The sequence below is a fragment of the Ostrea edulis genome, chromosome 2, assembly GCF_947568905.1.
Source record: "Ostrea edulis chromosome 2, xbOstEdul1.1, whole genome shotgun sequence".
Classification (NCBI taxonomy): Eukaryota; Metazoa; Mollusca; class Bivalvia; order Ostreida; family Ostreidae; genus Ostrea; species Ostrea edulis.
Window position 1 is genome coordinate 20,178,187 of NC_079165.1, and position 24,060 is coordinate 20,202,246.

At 37.8% G+C, this 24,060-nt stretch overlaps 1 protein-coding gene across 2 annotated transcripts; it reads left to right on the forward strand.

The window, feature by feature from the left end:
• The first annotated feature begins 10,004 nt into the window (after positions 1-10,004).
• On the forward strand, positions 10,005-21,635 carry LOC125667612 (uncharacterized). Of its 2 annotated transcripts, none has more exons than XM_048901208.2 (2): positions 10,005-10,205; positions 15,155-21,635. In XM_048901208.2, the coding sequence occupies exon 2, from the start codon at positions 15,181-15,183 to the stop codon at positions 19,054-19,056; it is 3,876 nt and encodes a 1,291-aa protein (XP_048757165.2). In that variant the 5' UTR covers positions 10,005-10,205; positions 15,155-15,180; the 3' UTR covers positions 19,057-21,635. The 2 variants fall into 2 exon arrangements, with proteins under 2 accessions (XP_048757165.2, XP_048757166.2); XM_048901209.2 differs by having other exon boundaries at positions 10,009-10,212.
• The last annotated feature ends 2,425 nt before the right edge of the window (positions 21,636-24,060 follow it).

Genomic DNA, 24,060 nt, shown 5'->3' on the forward strand with positions numbered 1-24,060 from the left:
ACAGCTAAAGGAAAACTCGTGATGAATAATTAAAATTGGCCCAAGTCCTACCATTGTTGTCTTCAAATCTATATGCTTCTGAATCAATAAATGGTAATAAGGTTGTGTATGGTGATTGTAAAGTTAATGTTTATTCAACAGTGGTATATAATTTGTCCAAGCCGGATTCTGAGTATTCCGTATAGGATGAGGTGACATAGCTGTATTGAATTCGGCCCCTTTTTCTGTGGTCAACAAAAGCAATCCTAGTGTTAAAATTTAAGTTAAATTAAGATAGATTGCCTTTATAAGATACATATATATATTCCAGCATTAGATAGACATTGAAAAATATACGTGTATATGAAAGGTGAAGATAACAAACAGTGATCAATCTCATAATCCCATAAGTAATACAAAATAGATAGCTGGGCAAACACAGACATCTGGACACACTAGAGGTGGGATCAGATGCCTAGGAGGAGTAAGTATCCCGTTGACCAGTGAGCCCTCTATCTTGATCAGGTAAACAGAGTTATCCATAGTAAAAATCGGCGTGCTACAAACGGTCTAACAATCGGACAGCATTTGACCCAATGCATTATAAGTTGTATTGGCATAACCATCATACAGTTTGCGAAATGCTGGCTTCAGTAGACACTGTTGAAACCCCATTATCATCAACTTGTTTGTCAGCAGCATGCCTCGATTTAAAAACTGACCATACGCAGAACAAGCTCTTGCGTATCGAATCAGTTGAGATATATATAAACATCATATGCAGGTGATAATGGAATATTGCTACATAAATATGGGAAGTTGACGACGGAGAAGCTGAAATCATCCAGTTTGTCATAAAGTTGAGTTGTTAGTTTGCCGTTAATATCTACTTTCAATAAAATATCTAAGTATGAAGCAGAAGTGGTCGACTCTGTTAGCATGTATTCTACGTACTTATATATAGCATTTATTCCGTAAATGTCAATGAATGATTTTTGCTTTTATAAACGGAATAAATAGAATGATTTTAAAAAGTCAATAGTTAACACGTATAAACCAAACATGTCAAACGAATAACATGATTATGCCAATATGCACTAAAAAAAAAATAATCATTTTCTTGTAGTCAGTAGACCAGAAATCCTTTAATGCCCGTTTATAATTTATCGAAATTGTCAAATCGTATTATTTTAGACCCCATGTCACAGCATTTGTGACACAATAAAGACCCCCTACCCTCCCCCTGCTCCATGGCCGTAAGCGCCGAGCATAGGCGTAAATTTTGCAGCCCTTCACCAGGAATAGTGACGTCTCCGTATGAGTGAAAAAATCTCGCGAGGGACGTTAAATAACAATGCGATCTTCAAAGTTTATCATACTGACAAAACTTTGGTATAGTTTTTAACATCAAACAAAATACTGTTAAATACGGCACATATACACCTATAATAATAATTTTTCCAAGCAAATAGTTTATGATAATCAACATAAATTAAATGCCCTTTATTAAATTATATAATCATTCATTTTAAGATTTTTAAAGACGAAGAAATATTTTCATTATGTACACTTTGTAAATATATATACATTGTGGAAAATACCATGTTGATCACCCCCCATTTTTATGGACAAATAAACCTATTCATTTCAAATTTCCTAACCGTTCAATCGACAGAAAGAACCAAGAACTGTGTCCTTTCAACTTCACAACAATTAATGTTTTGATACCTTTTCTTCAATATTTGTTAAAACATATCAATGTGATCAGTGCCGTGTTAAAATATATCAATGTGATCAGTGCCGTGTTAAAATATATCAATGTGATCAGTGCCGTTTTGCATGCAATGTAAAGAAAAACACAAAATCAATTCATTTTATTCCATACTGTGTCATCAGGTTAATGACAAAAAGAAATAATAATATCAAGATCCCTTTCCAATTCGTCTCCCTACATGCAATGATAGACTTTCCGACGCCCCGTAATTCCAAACTTTTACATACATGAACTGATGAAGTCAATGTACATTGCCTCACAAACATGTACAGTACTATTGGCACGCCTTAATCAGCTGACATGTAGTTCATGTCACCTTTGTTTCCCCGCGAATTCTTTTATAAAGTTTGAATTATCTTTAACTTTCCCGTTTTACACTGTCAACTTTAATTTGGTCACAGCTGATAAGAACGCCCAGGAAGGAATTGATATCGGATATTTTGAATATCGCCATGCAAAAATAAAACCGATATCGTTAAAATACCACATTTCGGAAAACGGAAGCGTGGTTCCACATTTACTTTTGATGGTGACGTTTGGCGATGATAGGATGACTTCAATGTTTTGGTGAAATCAATGCTTTTGCTTATGATCCTAGCTATTAGGGGTTAAAACACGTCTCTTCAATTACTGAATCAGTGCATAGCGTTTTGAAATATGTAAATTATAATTTAAATAAGAATTTTCCTCAAGAACAACTGAAAAATTTACACCTAGCAGAGTAAAAGTAGTAGATCCCCAATCCAGCTTTCATCTTGCAGGGTGGAAACCTTCAGCAGGATTTGTTCAGATCCAATTCATATAATTTTTGTTTTGGAGCAATTTACTTTTAAACCAGATAGTTTACCAAAGAAGTCTAATGTGTCAAGAGCAGCATGAAATTTTTCAGAACCGTCACGTGTTAGGGATGTATCATCAGCATACTGGGAAATCTTGTCAGAACCGTCACGTGTTAGGGATGTATCACCAGCATACTGGGAAATCTTGTCAGAACCGTCACGTGTTAGGGATGTATCATCAGCATACTGGGAAATCTTGTCAGAACCGTCACGTGTTAGGGATGTATCACCAGCATACTGGGAAATCTTGTCAGAACCGTCACGTGTTAGGGATGTATCATCAGCATACTGGGAAATCTTGTCAGAACCGTCACGTGTTAGGGATGTATCACCAGCATACTGGGAAATCTTGTCAGAACCGTCACGTGTTAGGGATGTATCATCAGCATACTGGGAAATCTTGTCAGAACCGTCACGTGTTAGGGATGTATCATCAGCATACTGGGAAATCTTGTCAGAACCGTCACGTGTTAGGGATGTATCACCAGCATACTGGGAAATCTTGTCAGAACCGTCACGTGTTAGGGATGTATCATCAGCATACTTGGGTTCCGTATCATTTAACAGCTTTGATATTATTATTTTGCTTGATTAAAATTGCAAGTATTTCAGCACAGAGAAGAAAAAGGTTGGTGCAACAGGATCGCCCTGACAACAGCCGCGTTTCATTTCTTGCCACTTAATGTTCGCCGGTCTTAAATAATATAAAACGTATACAGTACCAATTTTGATGCACCAGATGCGCATTTCGACAAATAATGTCTCTTCAGTGATGCTCAACCGAAATTTTTGAAATCCGAAATACCTAAAAGTCCTGCTATATTGTGTAACTCGGTGTATGAAATAAAATCATAAATGAATCTTGTATTTTTACCAATCAAAGGTGAAAATAACGAACAGTGATCAATCTCATAGCTCCTATACAAAATAGATAGTTGGGCAAACACGGACCCCTAGACACGCCAGAGGTGGGATCAGGTGCCTAGGAGGGGTAAGCATCCCCTGTCGACCGGTCACACCCGCCGTGAGCCTTATATCCTAATCAGGTAAACGGAGTTATCCGTAGGCAAAATCAGTGTGCCAAGAACGGCTTAACAATCGGTATGAAACACGCCAGACAGCATTTGACCCAATGATAGGTTGTATTGACGAACTAGATCGTTATAACGACCATAGAATTTGCGAAATGCTGACTTCAATCGAGACTGTTGAAACCCCTGAACCATCAACTTGTTTGTCAGCAGCCTGCCTCGATTTCAAAATTGACCATACGCAGAACAAGCTCTTGCGTATCGAATCAGTTGAGAGACATAAACACCATATGCAGGTAATAATGGAATATTGCTACATAAATATGGGAAGTTGACGATGGAGAAACTGAAATCATCCCGTTTGTCATACAGTTGAGTTGTCAGTTTGCTGTTAATATCTACTTTCAATAAAATATCTAAGTATGAAGCAGAAGTGGACGACTCTGTGGTGTCTTTTATTTCGAGCTCACAGAGATATATCGAATCGACATATGAATGCAAATTATCATTGTTAATAGATAAAACGTCGTCGATATATCTAAATGTCGAATTGAAGGCCACAACAAGATATTTTTTCTTCTCCCGTAGAAGTTTTTGAATAAATTCTGCTTCATAAGAATATAAAAACAGGTCAATTAATAGAGGAGCACAATCTGTGCCCATGGAATTTCAATAGACTGTTGGAAGACCTGATCACCAAAGACTACGAAGATATTATCAATAAGGAACTCCAGCATATTTTCAATTGACAGCATGTATTAACGATTTTCAAAAGCCACCAACTCGGATGAAAGACTGTTTGCTGATAACTGCCTAGTTTACCACAAGATTCGATCCGGAACTCCAAGTGGACCTAACATCACTGGAGAGATGGGAACAAAAATGGCAAATGCCTTTCCACCCAGAGAAAAGCACGGTCATCTGAATAACCAACAAGCGTCACCCATTGCAAACCAATTGCACTCTCCATGGACACAATCTAGAAATAGTACCATATGAAAAATATCTAGGGGCGACAATTAGTAAGGACTTGCACGGGTCGAGGCATATCAATAACACTGTCAGCAAGGCAAACAGAACCCTCGGCTTCCTGAAACGAAACCTCAACAGATGCAGACAGGAAGTTATGCCTACTGCACATTCGTAAGACTAGGATTAGAATATGCATCGACGGTGTGGGATCCTTACCATGCCAACCACATTAAGGACCTAGAAGCAGTACAACGGAGAGCTGCCAGATTCGTCTACAGCGATTACAAAAACCGTTATCCAGGAAGTGTAACAGCAATGATGGAAAGGTGGAAGTGGAATTCCCTCCAAGCACGACGATTGATTGATTGATTGCATATTGTTTAACGTCCCGCTCGAGAATTTTTCACTTATATGGAGACGTCACCATTACTGGTGAAAGGCTGCAAAATGTAGGCCTATGCTCGGCGCTTACGACCTTCGAGCAGGGAGGGATCTTTATCGTGTCACACCTTCTGTGACACGGGGCCTCGGTTTTTGCAGTCTCATCCGAAGAACCGCCCCTTGGAGATATCATAACGTGGTGGAAACACAATCTGGCAGCAGAGGACCCGCAAATATGTCTTTTGCCACTCTTTCGGTCCCAGATTCGTGCGGGACTGGAATGCCTTATCAGAAGACATCAGCTAAACCATTGAGTCATTAAAGGATTTTCATACTAAATTAGATCAAAGGCTTGGAATCGTGAAGTCCCTATACCAGGTCTAACATGTGCATGTACTGTACATAGTTTTGATGGGGAGGCAAGCTGGGTTTTTTTTTTTTTACCTAGGTCGGAGTTTAAAAGCACTCAAAGATGAGTTCAAATCCAGAATAGAATAAGAGGAAACAATCCGCAGTGAAACAGTTGGGAAAAGGCAGATTCGTGAACAATGTTACCAAACCTAATGTGGTACTCATCTCACACTAAACGAATATGAAGAGGTCAAGTCAGCATGGTATTTTAACGGTTCAGTGTTTGCCAAAATCCTTAACAACTTTGGTAAGGTTAATTTTGACGTAACTGACGATCTGGAAGTCAAGGTGAGGGAAAATGCTCAATAACATTCTTGAATTATTCTTCCCCGTGGGTATCCGGGTTAGAGTAGGTCCTCGGTAGCATTTGAGTGGTCCTTCGGATGAGACAGCAAAAACCGAGGCCCCGTGTCACAGCAGGTGTGGCACGATAAGTAAGTGCCGAACATAGACCTAAATTATGCAGCCCTTCACCGGCAATAGTGACATCTCCATATGAGTGAACAATTTTCGAGAGGGAAGTCAAACAATATAAAATCAATCAATCTTTCGTTCCTGGACAGTCGATAACAGCATAAAATGCAAAATGCTTGGTACGAGAAGTCCTCTCTACCAATCGTTTTGTCATTTAGTCAGTATTTTGTTTCTTTTTCTCTTAATAAAGCCGAGTGTAAGTGTATGGATGTGACATTAAATAGATATTAAAAGCAATCTAACAAATTAACTTTGCGATAAACGGTATGATATTAGCTTCTCCATCGTCAACTTCCCATATTTATGTCCATTAAAACCTGCATATGGTGTTTATATCGTTCAACTGATTCCATACGTAAGAGCTTGTTCTGCGTATGATAAGTTTTTAAATCGAGGCAGGTTACTGCCAAACAAGTTGATGGTGCAGGGGATTCGACATTCTCGTTTAAAGTCAACATTTCACAAATTATATGGTAGTTAGAACGATTTAGTTTTGCATTACAACCTATCACTGGGTCAAATGCTGTCTGACGTGTTTCATACCGATTGTTAAGCCGTTCTTGGCACACTGATTTTGACTGCGGATAACTCCGTTTACATGATCAGGATATAAGGCTCACGGCGGGTGTGACAGGTCAACAGGGGATGCTTACTCCTCCTAGGCACCTGATCCCACCTCTGGCGTGTCTAGGGGTCCGTTATTGCCCAGCTATCTATTTTGTATTGCTTATAGGAGCTATGAGATTGATCACTGTTCGTTATCTTCACCTTGCATTCATTACATAGGATGTTCTGTCTGTCGAAATGGTCCGTGATGGTGATGTGGACAATGTGTTTAAGCGTGTTACTAGCAAGCAACCAATATTAATGACACAGATATACACTAAGTTATTGGAGGCTAGGTGTTTTCCTCCCTTTTCGAATATTGGCATAGTGTTTGCTGTGTGCCAGTCGTTTGGTATTTTCCCACTGTCTAATGACATATGATATAGTCGGATGAAGTAGGGGGAGAGTTCCTGCTGCAGCTTTAAGAATGAAGGAATGTATATCATCAGGTCCTGTAGCCTTGTGAGGTTTTATTTTCCAGAATAACTTCTTTACTACCCTCTCATGTACTATGCTGAGATGCATGGTAGGATGTTTATGGGGACCGATGTCTGACTGATGATTGGACAGGTTCTCTTTGGTATTTGCAGGTTGAAACTGGTTGTTCAAAATTGAAGCTTTAATCTGGCTGTCATTGTGAAGCAGACCGTCCTTCGATTTCAAGGAGACTATCTGTCCCGAGTCCTGTTTTCGGCGTTTTATGAAGGGCCAAAACTGCTCAGGGTTTTCCTTCAGGCCATTACTCATTGTGTTTCCATACAGGATGTATGGTCAATCCTCATATCTCTCTGAAACAGGGCTTTGTTTTGTCTTTCTGTCTCTTTCCTTTCCGTGATTTGGTGTAGGCTTTCTTTTTCCTTTTGCCCAGCCGTCTTAAATGGGTATTCATCCATGGATGGGTGTGTCTGGCGAGTGATTATTAGGTTGGGACTTATTTGCTGATATTCTCCATGATCAGTTCCTTACTATAGGCCCACATGCTGTCAACGTATGGGAAATGTGTTTTCTGAAATGTCAGCAGCCCGAGAGACGTGCATTAACTCCCTCCGTGTCTGCTTTCTTCCACAAGTATAAATTCTTACGCTGGAATTTAAGACAATTTACCTGGGTACGAAGTCGATTAACACAAGCCATGGTCACTGTTACCATTCCGTGGTAAGGTCTTGCATCGATTAAATTGGTTTGGGTGTGACATGAACATAAGGTCTACGATGTTTTCTCCTAGTAGGTTAATGAGCTTCCTGTTGTCCCCTCTAGTAGGTTTATGGGCTACCTGCTGTCTCCTCTAGTAGGTTTATGAGCTACCTGTTGTCTCTTCTAGTAGGTTTATGAGCTTCCTGTTGTCTCCAGTAGTAGGTTTATGAACTACCTGTTGTCCCCTCTAGTAGGTTTATGAGCTTCTTGTTGCCTCCTCTAGTAGGTTTATGAGCTTTCTGTTGTCTCCTCTAGTAGGTTTATGAGCTTTCTGTTGTCTCCTGTAGTAGGTTTATGAACTACCTGTTGTCCCCTCTAGTAGGTTTATGAGCTTCCTGTTGCCTCCTCTAGTAGGTTTATGAGCTTTCTGTTGTCTCCTCTAGTAGGTTTATGAGCTTTCTGTTGTCTCCTGTAGTAGGTTTATGAGCTACCTGTTGTCTCCTGTAGTAAGTTTATGAGCTTCCTGTTGTCTCCTGTAGTAGGTTTATGAGCTTCCTGTTATCTCCTGTAGTAGGTTTTTGATTTCCCTGTTGTCTCCTCTAGTAGGTTTATGAGCTTCATGTTGTCTCCTCTAGTAGAGTTATGAGCTTCCTGTTGTCTCCTCTAGTAGGTTTATGAGCTACCTGTTGTCTCCTCTAGTAGGTTTATGAGATACCTGTTGTCTTCTGTAGTAGGTTTATGAGCTTCCTGTTGTCTCCTGTAGTAGGTTTGTGAGCTTTCTGTTGTCTCCTCTAGTAGGTTTATGAGCTTCCTGTTGTCTCCTCTAGTAGGTTTATGAGCTTTCTGTTGTCTCCTGTAGTAGGTTTATGAGCTACCTGTTGTCTCCTGTAGTAGGTTTATGAGCTTCCTGTTGTCTCCTCTAGTAGGTTTATGAGCTTTCTGTTGTCTCCACTAGTAGGTTTATGAGCTACCTGTTGTCTCCTGTAGTAGGTTTGTGAGCTTCCTGTTGTCTCCTGTAGTAGGTTTATGAGCTACCTGTTGTCTCCTCTAGTAGGTTTATGAGCTTTCTGTTGTCTCCACTAGTAGGTTTATGAGCTACCTGTTGTCCCCACTAGTAGGTTTATAAGCTTCCTGTTGTCTCCTGTAGTAGGTTTATGAGCTTCCTGTTGTCTTCTGTAGTAGGTTTATGAACTACCTGTTGTCTCCTTTAGTAGGTTTATGAGCTACCTGTTGAGTATTTAGGTCTGTAGCCATGTGGATGAAAGTTTCGTTGGTACCTCTGAAGTATTGAATCCCACTGATATTGCTGTTGTTCCAGTCAATGTCAGGTAAATTGAAGTCACCACCTAAGAGGAATATGTTATTCTTGTACGATGTTCGCAGGGAATGGATATCGTGGATGATTGGGTCCAAGTAATTTGGGTTCTGCTTGTTTGGCGGACGATAAAATAAAGTCAGTGCTATCGGGGGGTCGGGGGGGGGGGGGGGTCGGGTCTATTGTTACCAATGAGTTTAGATTCCTTGCTGGTGTACAAATGGTTCAGTCCTTACAGCTACTAGCCCATACATCTCCATGTGGATCATCTGGCCTATCCCTTCTAATGACGTCATACCCAAGGCATGGCGGAAAAATTTCCCTGGTGTTTATTGTATCATTCAGCCATGTTTCCAATCCAACAAGAATATCTGGGTTTGTTGAGTCAGGGAGCACTTGCAATTCGTTACCTTAATTTGTTTTTGATGCTTTGAAATTAATAAGCAGTAACCGTATTGTGTGGTTTTTTTTTTTTTGGTTTTTTTTGTCTATGTCTCAGCATGCGATTGTCTTGCTGGATGGCAAAGCATCTCTTTGGGGGCGACGTTGCAATTGGGTCTCCAATTGGCGAGTCTGGAATGCTGGCTAAACTTCCGCTTTCAACACTGTTTCCATCCGATAGGACCGAAAATGAATTACTCTGGCTGGAGTTGATCAGGCCATATTTAAAATGTAAAATTAGATCCCATGCGCGGATCTAGAAGGGGGGATGGTCCGGACCCCCACCCCACCCCCCCTGGATTTTGCAAAGATAAATAAATTTCAATAGAACAAAAAGCAAAAAAGAATGCCTTATATACCAGCAAAACCATTCAGAAAAGGTTCGACCCCCCCCCCCCCCCCCCCTGGAAAAAAAATTCTGGGTCCGCGCCTGGATCCTATGATCCGCTCATCTACTATCGCTAAACATAGGTGTAGCGATAGTAGATGAGCGGATCTAATTTTAATTAGAATTGCAGTTATGAGGATACAATTTTGATCCCGTTGGCTATCCATATTAACAAAACTGGGACGCGTTCTTCGCATTCTAAGGACCGATAACTCTGGGTAGAGATTCTTTTCGTGCAAACGAACCCGATGTGTTTCATACATAAGTCGGGATCAATGTTCGATTGAAGTTGAAAGTAACAATTTCCTGTCCTATGGAATAGAATAAAATCCAGCTGGAAGTTGAGCTAACACGGAACAGTAACACTTAAGAATTAAATTTCCCGAAGGCAGTGAAATAAGACAATGGTCATTGACTTTATGATGAGGACATAAGGCATGGAAAATACACTAAAAACAACGTAAAAGGTTTTTATATCAATGTACACTGGCATGTGTATTGATTTTCATTTCAATATATGCAATAGAACTATTGACAAAGTCAGTTTTCAGATCCAACACAATATCTTGATTTAGCTAAGAAGCTTGAAAAAGCTGTGTAGCTTTATAAAGCTATTTTATTTAAATTTAGCTATAGAAGCATGCATTTTATTGAATTGTTAAAACTATACAAGAACTTGTAAAAGTCACTTTTTGAACTGAATTATTATCTTTCGTCATGTTGACAATCTATTGGATCCTTTGATCCGTTCACGCTTTATGCTACTATACGAGAGCGGACCAATGAATATAATTTTAGATAGATTGCCATCAAAAACATGTTGCCATCTTCATCAGGTTGGAACACTTCCCCTATAGCGAATAAATATATCCCGTACATCTCTTCATGTTTCACATGAAAAGAAGGAAATAGGCTAAAATGTCTGATACTTCTGCAAATATATAAATCAAAACAAAACCACTCATGATTTGCTGCATTGGATTTTAGCATCATTCCCTCTTACGCAGCAACGTTGATATGAAATTTCTTGTCTGTGTTGTCAATTTTATAGAGACGATTTGTGCCATGTTGAATGTGTGTTGCACAAAATTTGCCATTGTTTTCAATAAAGCACCAAAAACATTGTTAATATGGTTATATATACTTTCTCGTTAAAGAGGGATAGTCACATTTTAGCGAGAAAATCTTGCTAATGGGGAAGTGTTCCCAACCTAGCTGTTCAAAGAGCAGATAGTGACTTTTTAAAAACATGTTTTGGGAACATTTAATTTGTTAATTAAGTGTTACACTTTTAACAATTTAGACAGTGTCTCTCTCTCAATAAGGATCAACAATGCTTAATATATATATACATGATGATATGTATATATATATATCACATACAAAGCACTAAAATGACCAACGACACGAACAAAGAGATTGTCAAATTTTTTAGACGACCTGTCCCTTCTTCAGGACAAACGAAAAGAATTACATATTTAAATGTGGCCAATATCAACAGAGCATAATAACAAAAACAACATATAAATACATCTAGCACTACAACTACACGAATCTACAAACGTATTTACAATGCAGACTACATGTTTTTGGTCTTTAGGCTTGCCAATCAATGTTAAAAGTGGAGCGAATTAGGTCATGCCTTATTCTTCCAAAGAGCTGATCCAAAACTGTAGTCTGCGTTGTAAATACGTTTGTAGATTCGTGTAGTTGTAGTGCTAGATGTATTTATATGTTGTTTTTGTTATTATGCTCTGTTGATATTGGCCACATTATGTAATTCTTTTCGTATGTCCTGAAGAAGGGACGGGTCATCCCGAAAATTTGACAATCTCGTTCGTGTCGTTGGTCATTTTAGTGCTTTGTATAATTTTTTGTATTTGACCTTGTATCCATGTTGTGGATCCGACACTCTGAGGTATCGGGTGTTGTTGGAACTTTAGTGCTTTTATATATATATATAATATATATATATATATATATATAATATATATATCAACACAAAGATAGTCTGTTTTGTCTTGTCTGAAAGTTTGACTTTGCTCATAACTTTTGAAATGTCAGTGATATGGTTCTTCTATTTCATATTTTTATATTATGTGCATTCTTTGTGACAAGACCTTTCATTTGGGTATCCCAAGTTTTTAACCTTGTAATTATGGCAACATTTCCTGAACTATTTCGAGTAGAGTATTCGTATTTTGTATATAGATTCCTTGTAACAAGACTTTCATTCATTTTTACCCTAATCTTTGACCATTTATGACCTTGGGGATTGACTCATATTTTAAAACTTTAACCTTGCTCATAACTTTTGAATGATGAGTGATAGGGCTTTCATATTCTTTGTGACAAATTCTTTCTTTTGATACCAAATCTTTTAACCATGGAGTAAGAAAAGTTATCTAGGCAATATATCCTGAACTTTTTGAAGTAGGGCTTTCATATTTTGTAAATACATTCCTTATGACAATTAGATGCCATGGTTTTTGAACTATTGACCTTGGAGTTAAGTTTGACCTAACTTTATAAAACTTTAACCTAAACTTTAACCCTGTTTGATAGAACTCATATTTCACAGTGATTTTTCAAAAGGGTCCTGTGGCTTTTGAATTGGGAAAAATTGTCAACATTGTGGTCAAATTGGGAAAACCTAGTCAGTATTGTAAATATGCTATAAATATATCATATAAACCAGAAATCAAACACAAATTGATGCCATTCTTCTTTTATTTTACAGTTGGGTACAGCCCACTAGTTCATTTCCCGTAGTTGGTAAGGTTAGGATTTTTTCTACAGATTTAAGAGATCGAATATGATACATTTATTTATTATTCCATCATGTTTTGTCATATAGCTTTTGCCCTTAATTTTCATAAAGCAATGATGCACCCCACAAATGAAAGGTTCTTTATTTCTCTAGCTGGGTTAAATTGTATGGAAGCATGTCTGGTTTCTTTTGTGATAAAATGTGTCTGTTTACAGAAATTCCTGAAAATACAACCAAGGCATAAGGAATTTCACTGTGTTTCATAAACATACATTTATTCCAATAAAGTTGATTTCAATGAATAGTGGTAGGTTATTGATATTTTACTGCAAAATGATTGAAATACTTATTGAAGAATATCTTTAGAAACGAGAGGGAGATGGGTCATAGCATGCTACGTAGACAATTTATGTTACATAGTAGAGAAAACTGGGACAGATGTTAATGAACTCTATAAAATACTTGTTTTAGGCTCTTATGAGCTGAAAGCTCGAGCTATTGTGATTATTTTGTCTGGTGTCAGGCTGTCCATCCTTCTGTAAACTTTTAACATTTTCGACTTCTTCTCCACAACCACTGGGCTAATTTTAGCCAAACTTGCCACAAAACATTCTTGGATAAAAAGGATTCAAGTATGATGAAATAATGTGCCACGGTCCTTTTGAAGTGGAGATAATCAAGAATTAAAAATTTTGTGGCATCTTTTTAAAATCTTCTCAAGAACCACTATACCAATTTAAATCTAACTTTATAATTGGCACAAATTATCCTTGGGTGAAGGAGATTCAAGTTTGTTCAAATTAAGAGCCATGCTCCCTCCAAAAGCAAAGATAATCAAGAAAAGGTGAAAGTAAGTTGGGTTCATTTAACAATCTTCTTATTATAAGAACCAATGGCCAGAAAAGTTTAAATTTATATGAATGCTTCCTTACATACTTAGTCTTGTAGATTCAAGTTTGTTCAAATTATGGTTCCTGGATGTAGGATTGGGCCCACAGTGGGGGATCAAAGTTTTATATGGGAACACATACAGAAACATCTTCGAAAATTTCAAACCTTGGGTTTTTTAACTCACCTGAGTCGAAGGCTCAAGTGAGCTATTTTGATCAAAATTTGTTCGTTGTCTGTCGTCAGCGTTAACTTATCACACTTTCATCTTCTTCTTCAGAACCACTGGACGAATTACAACCAAAATACACAAAACATCCTTGGGTGAAGGGAATTCAAGTTTGTTCAAATGAAGGGCCATGTCCCCTTGAAAGGGGAGATAATCACAAAAATAGGGTGGTGTCATTTAAAAATCTTATTATGCAAGAACCACTGTGCCAGAAGAGCTGAAATTTACATGAAAGCTTCCTGACATAGTGGATATTCAAGTTTGTTAAAATCATGACCTTCCGGAGGTAGATTGGCCATAATAGGGGAACAAAGGTATACATGCGAATATATAAAGAAAATCTTTTTAAAAATCTTCTTCTCAAGAACCACTGGGCTAGAAGAGTGGAGAATTACCTAAAAGCTTCCTGATTTAGAGTAGATTCAAATTTGTTCAGATCATGGCCCCCGGGGGTAGGGTGGGGCCACAATAGGGGATCAAATTTTACATGCGAATATATAGGAAAAATCTTTAGAAATCTTCTTATCAAGAACCACCAGGCCATACAAGTAGAGATTTAAGTGAAATTTGAATTTAGAGTTTTATTTTAAGTAAATTCAAAATCATGGCCCCCTAGGGTAGGGTGGGGCCACATAAAAAGGGTCAAAGTTTTACATGCTGATATATAGGAAAATCTTCTTCTCCTGAACCACTGAGGCAATTCAGTCAAACTTGGAACAAATTATACTTGGGTGAAGGGGGCTCAAGTTTGTTCAAATGAAGGACCATGCCCCCTACAAAGGGGAGATAATCACAAAAATGCAAAAATAGGGTGGACCCCACCCTAAAAATCTTTTCAAGAACCACTGGGCCAGATGAGCTAAAATTTACACAAAAGCTTCCTGACAAATTGGAGATTCAAATTTGTAAAAATCATGACCCCTTGGGTTAGGAAGGGGCCACAATAGGGGGTCAAAGTTTTACATCAAATGTATAGGGAACCAAAGTTGGCACAAAACATCCTTAGATGAAATTTGTTAATATGAAAGGTCATATCTGTCTACAAGGGCATATGATAATTGATGAATTTGTAGTCAAGTGTAATAATTAAGTATGGAAATTGGTGAATTTTTAGTCGTTACCCTTGAAAAGTTTTTTCTGAACCAAGCTGCTTGTATAATGATAGTTTTGGTCAAGCTTGTTTATCGCTAGGAACTGCTGCTCAGGTGAGCGATATGGTCCATGGGCCTCTTGTTTTTCTTGTGACACTATCATGGTTATATCATGGCCCCATAGGGTTAAGTTGGAGCCACAATATGTGGTAAAAAAAAAATTATGGATATAAAGATTGCAAAAAATTCTTTTAAAAATTACAATAACTAGAGAACTGCATGCAGGGTCAAAGTGACTTATGTGAGCGATGTGGCCCATGGGCCGCTTGTTTCTACCATATATTAAAGTATGAGTAAAATCTCTGAAGAAGAAGCAAGTCTAGTCAGATTGCTGATACAAGTATTCATGATTTATAACAATAATATTTCAGATTGATATGGAGAAGAATGGTGATCTATGATGAATGTACAGTCGGAGAATCACAATATTGGGGAACAGCCTGTTAGAAGTCCCTGTGTTTCGGATGAAATCCTGTATGAACTTGGTTATTCCATAAGTCCGTCACAAGAAGAGAAGGATGAATCTGATCACCTGACAAGAAAAGCTGTTGACCAATCAGAAATTAAGAAAGATTTTGTTGACCAATCAGAATTTACTGAAAATTTTGTTAAAAACAGAAATACTTCCAAGTTAGATGTGAAACAGGTTGAGGAATCTGGGAATTCTACAAAGGAAATAGCTTGTGTATTGGATAAAGAGAAAAAACAAACAGATGTTCATATTGGCTCAGAAGTGTTTATTACAAGCTATCCTGGACATAAATTGAAAGACAAGAAATATCTAAGGAAAATTAAGAAGAGGAGAAGAAGAGGGAAAGGTACAACTTGCTCACCAACGAAGATTGAAGCGATTTGTAGGGAGATGTCAGGCCTTGTGGTCTCTGAGGATGATGCATCGGCTACTGAAACTTCCCCCGAGTCAGTGCAGTCAGAGGAAAGGACGTTACATCGGAATGATTCAAATGAAATAAATCTTCAAGACCATAATCATGAAAGCATAACATCTAAACAAATCCACAATGAAACTTCAGAGAAAGAAAATGAAGATACTAATGGAGATCATAGCAGCATGATTGAATTGAAAAGTAAAACTGAAAATTGTAATTCAAGTGGTGAAACCACAGCAGTTTCATCTACTGATGATGAAAATTTATCAAAGGAAGAAGACAATGAAGTTGAGGGAGAACTTAGCCCAAATGAAGGTATTCCATCCAATCCAACGTCCAACACCCAGAAGTGTACAAAATCAGGCAGTGAAGATGAGGTAGCAAACTCTTCTGAAATGAAAGAAACAGGAAGTACAGATATTCATGGGTCCTTAATTAATGAGAATATGGAGATTGAAAGTACAGAAAAAGAAAGTGGGGCCAACTCTGTGAAAAAGCAAGTAATTTTACTGTCATCATCAAGTTCTGATGGAAATAATTACATAGACTCAAATGAGAATTCTTCACAATCTGGAAAAGGTAAGATGTTGACCACTCAGAAGATCACGAGTGACTGTGAGGAGTATTCATATGAAGAATTGTTTGGAAATATTAAAAAGTGTTCCATAAAAATCAGAAGGCTGAGTGAGGAATCCATTGCTCTCTACACTGGCAGCTCTCCTAACAAACAAACAAATAGGAATCTACCATCAGAAGTGTCTCATGTCCCAGCCATACCAACGCTCAACAATCAACCACCTTTATTACGTGGAGAAGAATGCAGTGAAACAAGTCCAACAGAAACATCCAAAGCTGAAACAATAGCTACTGATGAATCCCCTGATAATTCAAAGGAAAATGGTTATACAGGTAGTGTCATGGGGCCAGAAAAAGTGCAAGTTGAAAATGGCAAATTTAAAACCACACATAGGCCATCAAAATTGAAATCCAGTAACAGACGAAGGTCTAGAAGACGATTATCAGACGAAATTTGTCCTTCACCAGAACCTAAAGCAAAACATAAAACTAGTCCGAGTAAAAGTGATATTTTGAAAACCCAAGAAGCTACTTATAAACCATCCTTTAGTGAAACTCGGGTTTGTGAAAATCTAAGATCTTTAAGGGGTGGGAAAATTGTGAATCAGAAAGTTGCCACAAATCCTAGGAATAGAAGAGAAAGGCCTGGTTTATTTCGAAGTCTCAGTGAAGTCAACTTTGAACACAAAAAGTCAACAAAATTGATGAATTTAGAAGAGAGAAATCCTAATACAAAGCAATCTCAAAATTCGCCTTTTACAGAAAAATTCAGTGCGCTTACTTGCAAAAAGTTTCTTGAACAGATAAAAAAGTGTTCAGTTAACCTTAAGAAGATTAAATGTGATTCACCTCTGACAGGAATAGCAGAAAAGGCAAGGTCAACTGTTGACCTTCAAAAGGTTGACTTGGAAACCTTCAAAGTGCCTTTGACTCCTGAAATATACTTAAGACAACAAAGAATGCATATAAAAACTCCCAAAATAGACTCTGGATTATCTTTTGAAGCAAGTACCAAAGTTGTTAATAAACCACCCACAAAGCTCCCTTCACAACAAAAAGCTGTTAGTGAAACAAACTTTCATCATAACTTATCTCGAGAACAATCATGGCATCAGAAATTCATGGCATCCTTGAATAAATCTAGGATATCAGAGAGTGGTGTTGAAAAAGAGCTTTGCAACAGTGAGACGTGTAGCTCAGTAAATATGAAGGCATGTTCCGTTCGACTAAGAAAATTGAGTGGAGATTCTATTGCTAGTTTCAACCAAGGAGTTGTAAGCTCCAACAGCAAAAACCTTGGAGCAATTACCAAAGAGCTAAGGAGCGATGATGCAAGCCAACTCGGACATGCAAGTGAATCGTCATCCCCCATAAAGCCATGTAGTGTGAGTATTCAAAGATTAAGTAGAGATGCCATCACAACTCACTTAAAAAGAAGCATGCTTACCATATTTGACAAAGATTTAGCAAGAACTGAAAAATCAGCTTCAGTAGGAAAGGAAAGTTCATCTGTGAGTGGTACTTTGGGATTTATTGTTCCATCTTTGCCTGTGCGGAAAAGGAGGGGAAGTGGAGATACAATGTCTAGCTTGTCAAAATGGAGTACCAAGAGACAACCTTTGAAGGCCACCAAACCCAACAGAGGTAAAGCACCAAAACGGAAATGGATTGACTCGGATAGTGTGGAGAGTGAGTCATCTGTCAGACCATGCAGTGTCAAGCTCTTTAGGTTAGATCCGGATTCCGTGTCAAACTGTGCACATATTCAGAAAAATGGTGGTGACAGCATGCCACATCAAATCCGTAATCCAGCCCTCAATGTAACTAATGTTGACAAAGTGGTTGATGATGAGCTGTACTGTTTGAGAAGGTTTTTACAGGTGCCCTTGGTGCCAGAGCCAGGATCAAGTGGAATATCAGAAAATGCAAATAAATCTATAGGAAAACATGATGTTCATAAAATGATGAAGCCATGCTCAGTTGTGTTGAAAAGAATTACAAAAAATCAGAACCTACAATCTGTGAATATCAAGAAAGTGATTGCTAAGCAATTGGCAGAAAATGTGGAGTTTTCCTCTGAAAGTGAATCAAGCCATGAAGATGAAGAATCATCTATGGATATCAACAAACTTTTATTTTCTCTGTCCACCGGTGGAGAAGAAAAAAATAAGGGTCATGAAAATGAACCAGCACAGGATGATATATTCCTATCCACTGAAGTCATTGGGAAAGTATGTGAAGGTGCAGCTTACACCAAGGATGTAGATAATCATAACTCAATGGAAGACGAAATCACTGAAGGGTCATCACTGCCTGATAGAGGTAATGGAAAGAAAGATTTGGCAACTGCTGAAGTGATGGGATCAACAGCAGATGACAGCGAAGGAAATCCATCAGATCCAGTCGTTATTCAAACTGCTGTAAAAATCCTGACAGATGAAAAGACTGCTGAAGAAATGTTACTACCAGGAGATCGTAGAGGTGCACCCCAGACATCAGATGCAATTTGTAAGGAGGTGAATATAAATCCCATGAATATTAGTGAAGTTTCCAAGAAAAGGACTGAAAACTTGACAGAAACTGTCCCACTGCCAGTGAGAAGACCGGAGTCTGACATATGGAGTGATGATCTTCCAGATATTGATGTGGATCTGTCTGTTGCCAGTGTGTGTTCAACTAGTAATTCTTCTTTAAAAGGAGATGCTGGGAAAAATGGTGAAACGTGTGCAGATCTACAGCGAGACTATTTTCAGTTAGCAAAATTGACAAAAAGCTGTAGTGTAAGGTTACAGAAGATTGATGTAATTTAACTACAAACGTAAAATTTCAGGTTAATGTGGGTTTTGTATGACACAAATCACTTCTACATGTATGTGTTGACAGAGACATATTTAACAGTGACAAACAACTTTTTCAGTGGTGTATTAACTGCTTACAATATTATGTAACAAGCCTACCAAAAAAAAAAAGATTTTTCTCTCCTTCTTTGCTACATTACGACAACTTGCTGTAATACATAAGAGCTGAATTTCCATTTTTGACTTACAACAACCAAGAAACTATCAAAATATGCAAACAGACATGGCAATATATTCCGCAAGACTTTTTGTAGAAATGGAATAGAAGTTAAGTGAATTGTATGTGAAATGTCACGAAAAATTATATACTGTATTATTGAGAAACGTCGCGCATGTTCTTAAACCAGAGTGTGCATTTTTACCAAAGTATGATGGATCGCAAGATAATACAAGACCTGGGGAAGCTGTTAGTTTCAGTTTTATATGTCTGGTGTTGATAAGCTGATTTTTAAAGAATATTTTGTTTATTTTTAGTTTAAGAGTATATACATGTAACATTATGAATGAATCCAGAATATATTTGAATTATAATTGTACTGCATGGATGGATCTAGGAAGGAGATGCGGTTAGGGGGTTACAAAGCCCACCCATCCCTTTTGGTAGGATTTAAACAAAATGGTTAGTTTGGGGTCTAAAACCTAACCCCCATTGGGGGAGCAGAAAAAGTACCATCTTGTCACCCCACCCCCTTAAAGGTTTTCTGGATCTGTCTGTTTTATGCAAGAAATCCAGGGAAAGTGAGACAGATAATGATATTGCTTATTCAATTTTTATTAATAGTTGCAGTATGTACACATTAGTCATTTGAGGAAGGATATCATAATATCATCTTAATCCTATCAATGCAGTGATAGGGTTAAGAAATTATAATTTGTTAGAAGAAAAGAAAGTTGAAGAACATTAGACCAACCTAGATGAATTTTCTATTGTATCGTATGCATTTCATTCTTTGTTGACCAAATTTTAAAAAACCCATTAGAATTCAGAATTTAAAAGATATTTGTTGGTAGTTTTCACAATTTTGAATATGAGAATTTAAAGAAGTTGAAACTATGACATATTGGTACAGCTGTGATAGATCTTAGGCTATGACTGCATGGAAATCTTAAATTGTGCCTTTGAGAGTTCGTTTAGCACTGACAAAAATATTTTCCATCTTTGGCAAATGTTGATGCTGATTTATACCTGTATTGGTTACCACATATGTGATGTTTATGAATACTATTTTCTTCCTGTTTGAAGTCAATGGCTGAAGAAACACAGCTGTACAACAGAATTGATTAATGAATGTTTAATGAAATGAACTCAGGAGAAAGCTTTCTAGTAATTTGAAGAAAGAAATAAAGAAAATTCTGTTGGATTTGTCTGAGGCGTTGAAATGGTTTCCAGTTTAAATTCCTGATGTTAAAATGTCACTTCAATTTTCAAGCATAAATGTCTTGTACCTGGCTTAAAACTGTGTCGTCAATGTTTGTGAACAGGTTGCTTCTCTGAAATAGTTTTTATACAGACAAGCAAAAATGAAAAATTAGGGCACCAGTTAATTTGGACAAGGCAACAATTCCAAGTCCTTTGAAAATTCAAGGAACACCATTAGATAAAACAGTAACTTGATTGACTTGATCATGTATGCAATATATTTAATTACTTTTTGAAATTCTTAAGACCACCCCCCCCCCCTCCCTCACCCCCCTTAACAAAAAGTTATAGTGAGACATTTTGCTTACATGGTCTTGTGCGTGATGCATGTAACATGTGTCGTGTAACCACATAAACATGCTTTTGTTTGGTAGTTGTATGTTTTATTCAAGTGGTTAGAAATTTTGTTTATTTTTATTCACTACCTTTTGCATTAGCTTGAGAAAAATTTTCCATCTGCAAAACATAGAATTTTTTTTAGTAGGACTTGTATATTATATATAAAGCATTTGCTTTTGATATGAAAAGATGTTTTATAAGATTTGTAGATATATAAGGGGGCTTACTATATGTGTTGGTTTTTTTTCATTACTTTTTTTTTTAATTCTACATTTTATACCACCTTAAAAGGACAAATTCATGTTACGCTAAACTGTTAGATTTCCAGTATTTGTTTTTCGTGCTATACTAATTAGTGATAAACATCTGCAATCTTGGATCGTCTGTTTAAGGCAGCACAATGAAACGCCGCCTATCAGTTATATTGTATTTGTAGAGGAAATGAAGACCCATTTTGGGGTTACTGTTTTGTGAAAATGCATGAGATGATAATTTTATATATATATATATAGAGAGAGAGAGACTTTATCTTGTTGATATTAACCTGTTGTGTTTGCTTTTCTTGTTAGTTATATTTTAGCGCTTTTTAATTGTGCTATTTATATCATACTGAATAGGCTACATCAATATTTTAGAGCAAGAAGCTGTTGACATGAATGAACTGTAAATTTATTAATTTCCACTGATTGTAAATTTTGGATTTTTAATACATTTGTAACCATGTCCAGCATATGAAGGAGTTTGTGTTGCATTAAAGACATGATAAGTTATAGTTTTCATTATAAATAAGTGTAGCGGTCAGCCGGATTCGATCACCGGTGACCAGAGAGCTCAATATGGTAGAGCACCTGACTAGAGGGGCCCTGGTTCGAATCCTGGTCTGGTCCGTAGCATTTTCTCCCTTACAATTGTTGCCGTGACCACCCCTATATTACAGATTGTCCTGCCAGGGGCGAAAAGAACCTGGGTTGTGTGTGTCTTCGAGTGCGAAGACAAATTAAGGAGAGAGGAATGTAGGAGTTAGGGCTATACGAACCGTAGATATCGGCCTGGGTAGCTTGGTGCTTAGAGCACCTGACTAGTAATGCAGGGGTCCCGGGTTCGATTCCCGGTCCAGCCACAGATTTTCTCCTCTCCTATATATTACATTTGGTGCCGTTGACCACTCCTGGACTTGCATGTGAGAGTCCTGCCAGGGGCAAAAAGAATCTGGGTTGTGTCTTTGAGGGTGAAAACTTTTAAGGAGGGAGGAATGTTGCGGTCAGCCGAGTTCGATCGCAGGTGGTTAGTTCAGTTGGTAGAGCACCTGAATAGTGATTCAGGAGACCAGGTGGTTAGTTCAGTTGGTAGAGCACCTGAATAGTGATTCAGGAGACCAGGTGGTTAGTTCAGTTGGTAGAGCACCTGACTAGTGATTCAGGAGACCTGAGTTTTAATCCCTGTCTGGTTCATTGCAATTTCTCCCTTCCTCTCGCATTAAAGTTAGGTTCATATCTTCATCCGAAGCAATATATTTTGGTCATCATTAGAAGACGTAGTATTTAGGACTACATTGGATATGGATTGGATAGCTCAGTGGTTAGAGCACCTGACTAGTAATACTGGGGTCCAATGTTTGATTCCCGGTCCAATCATAATTTTTATACGCCTGCATAAAATTCGGGCGTATTATGCTATACCGATGTCGTCCGTCTGTCCCTTTAACTTTATCTTCGCAACTCCTCCTAAACCCTTTGGGGGATTTTGATGAAACTTGAAACAAAGAAAGATCACAATGTGGAGATGTGCATATTGCAAGGAGAATGCTGTCCAATTTTTTAAAGGAGTTGTGGCCCTTGGACTTAATTTTTCGATTCAAAATACTTTGTCTTCGCAACTCCTTCTAAACCCTTTGGGGGGTTGTGATGAAACTGGAAACAAAGAAAGATCACAATGTGGAGATGTGCATAATACAAGGGGAATGCTGCACCACTATTTTTGAAGGAGTTAGGCCCATGGACTTAAATTTATTTCATGCAAGTACCTTGTCTTCGCAACTCCTCCTAAACCCTTTGGGGGATTTTGATGAAACTTGGTACAAAGAAAGATCACATTGTGGAGATGTGCATATTACAAGGGGAATGCTGCACCACTATTTTGAAGGAGTTAGAGCCCTTGGACTTAGATTTATTTTATGCAAGTACCTTGTCTTCGCAACTGATCACATTGTGGAGATGTGCACATTAAAAGGGGAATGCTGTTCCACTATTTGTGAAGGAGTTACAGCCCTTGGACTTGGATTTATTTAAGGGACCGGTCAATATTTGTTGGGGGATTGGGACCGATGCATTCCATATTTCCAGTTTTAAAAAACCTATGTCCTATCTTCTAAGAATACAAAAATATTGCTGTCCTATATTAGATGTGTAATTAAAAAGTGTGTGCCCTACCTAATAAATAAATACATTCATGCATGATTAAACAACATTTTTACTTCATTTTAAAAATCTCTGGGAGTTCTTCATAATTGTTTCTCCAGTTATATCAGCTGAGGGATTCAAGCTCCTGAGAAACTTTTGTTTACTTTGTCATGTTCTTGATCAGGTAAGCGGAGTTATCCGTTGTCAAAACCAGTGTGCTAAGAACGGCCGAACACTCGGTAAACAATTCAGACAGCATTTGACCCAATGATAGGTTGTAATGGCAAACTATCAAATTACTAAAGATGTGTTTAGACTTTAGTTAAATTCTGGTCTGTATCTTTCAAGTTATGTCCAACATGATATACCATTTTTTATTTTTTATGATTGAAATCCATACTCCATGCAAAACTTACATGTAATTTTTGCAATTTTATTCACATCTGAATACATTCCCATTTATATATATACATTTTGTCGCTTGATTCTTTGCACGTGTTCCACCATACTTGCATGCATGTTCCACACGTTTTGGTATTTTCGGATAGTTGCTATAGTGGCATATTTCTGTCACCACTTGTCAGACCCCATGTCGACTTTTCAGATAATGAATATCATAATTAACAGCTCGGTATTTTGTCATTTAATTAAGCAACTTTATACGGGAACGTATATCTGCCTCGTGCTGCTATATGTCAAAATAAGTATTCTCGTCTTGTCAAGATCAAGAAAGGTTCACGGTGGGCGCGACTGTCAACAGGGGAGACTTACTCTTGGACACAAGATCCCACCTCAACT

Bases quoted from the DNA above. Each gene is read 5' to 3' on its own strand.
- LOC125667612 (XM_048901208.2), top strand. From the start codon at position 15,181: ATGATGAATGTACAGTCGGAGAATCACAATATTGGGGAACAGCCTGTT.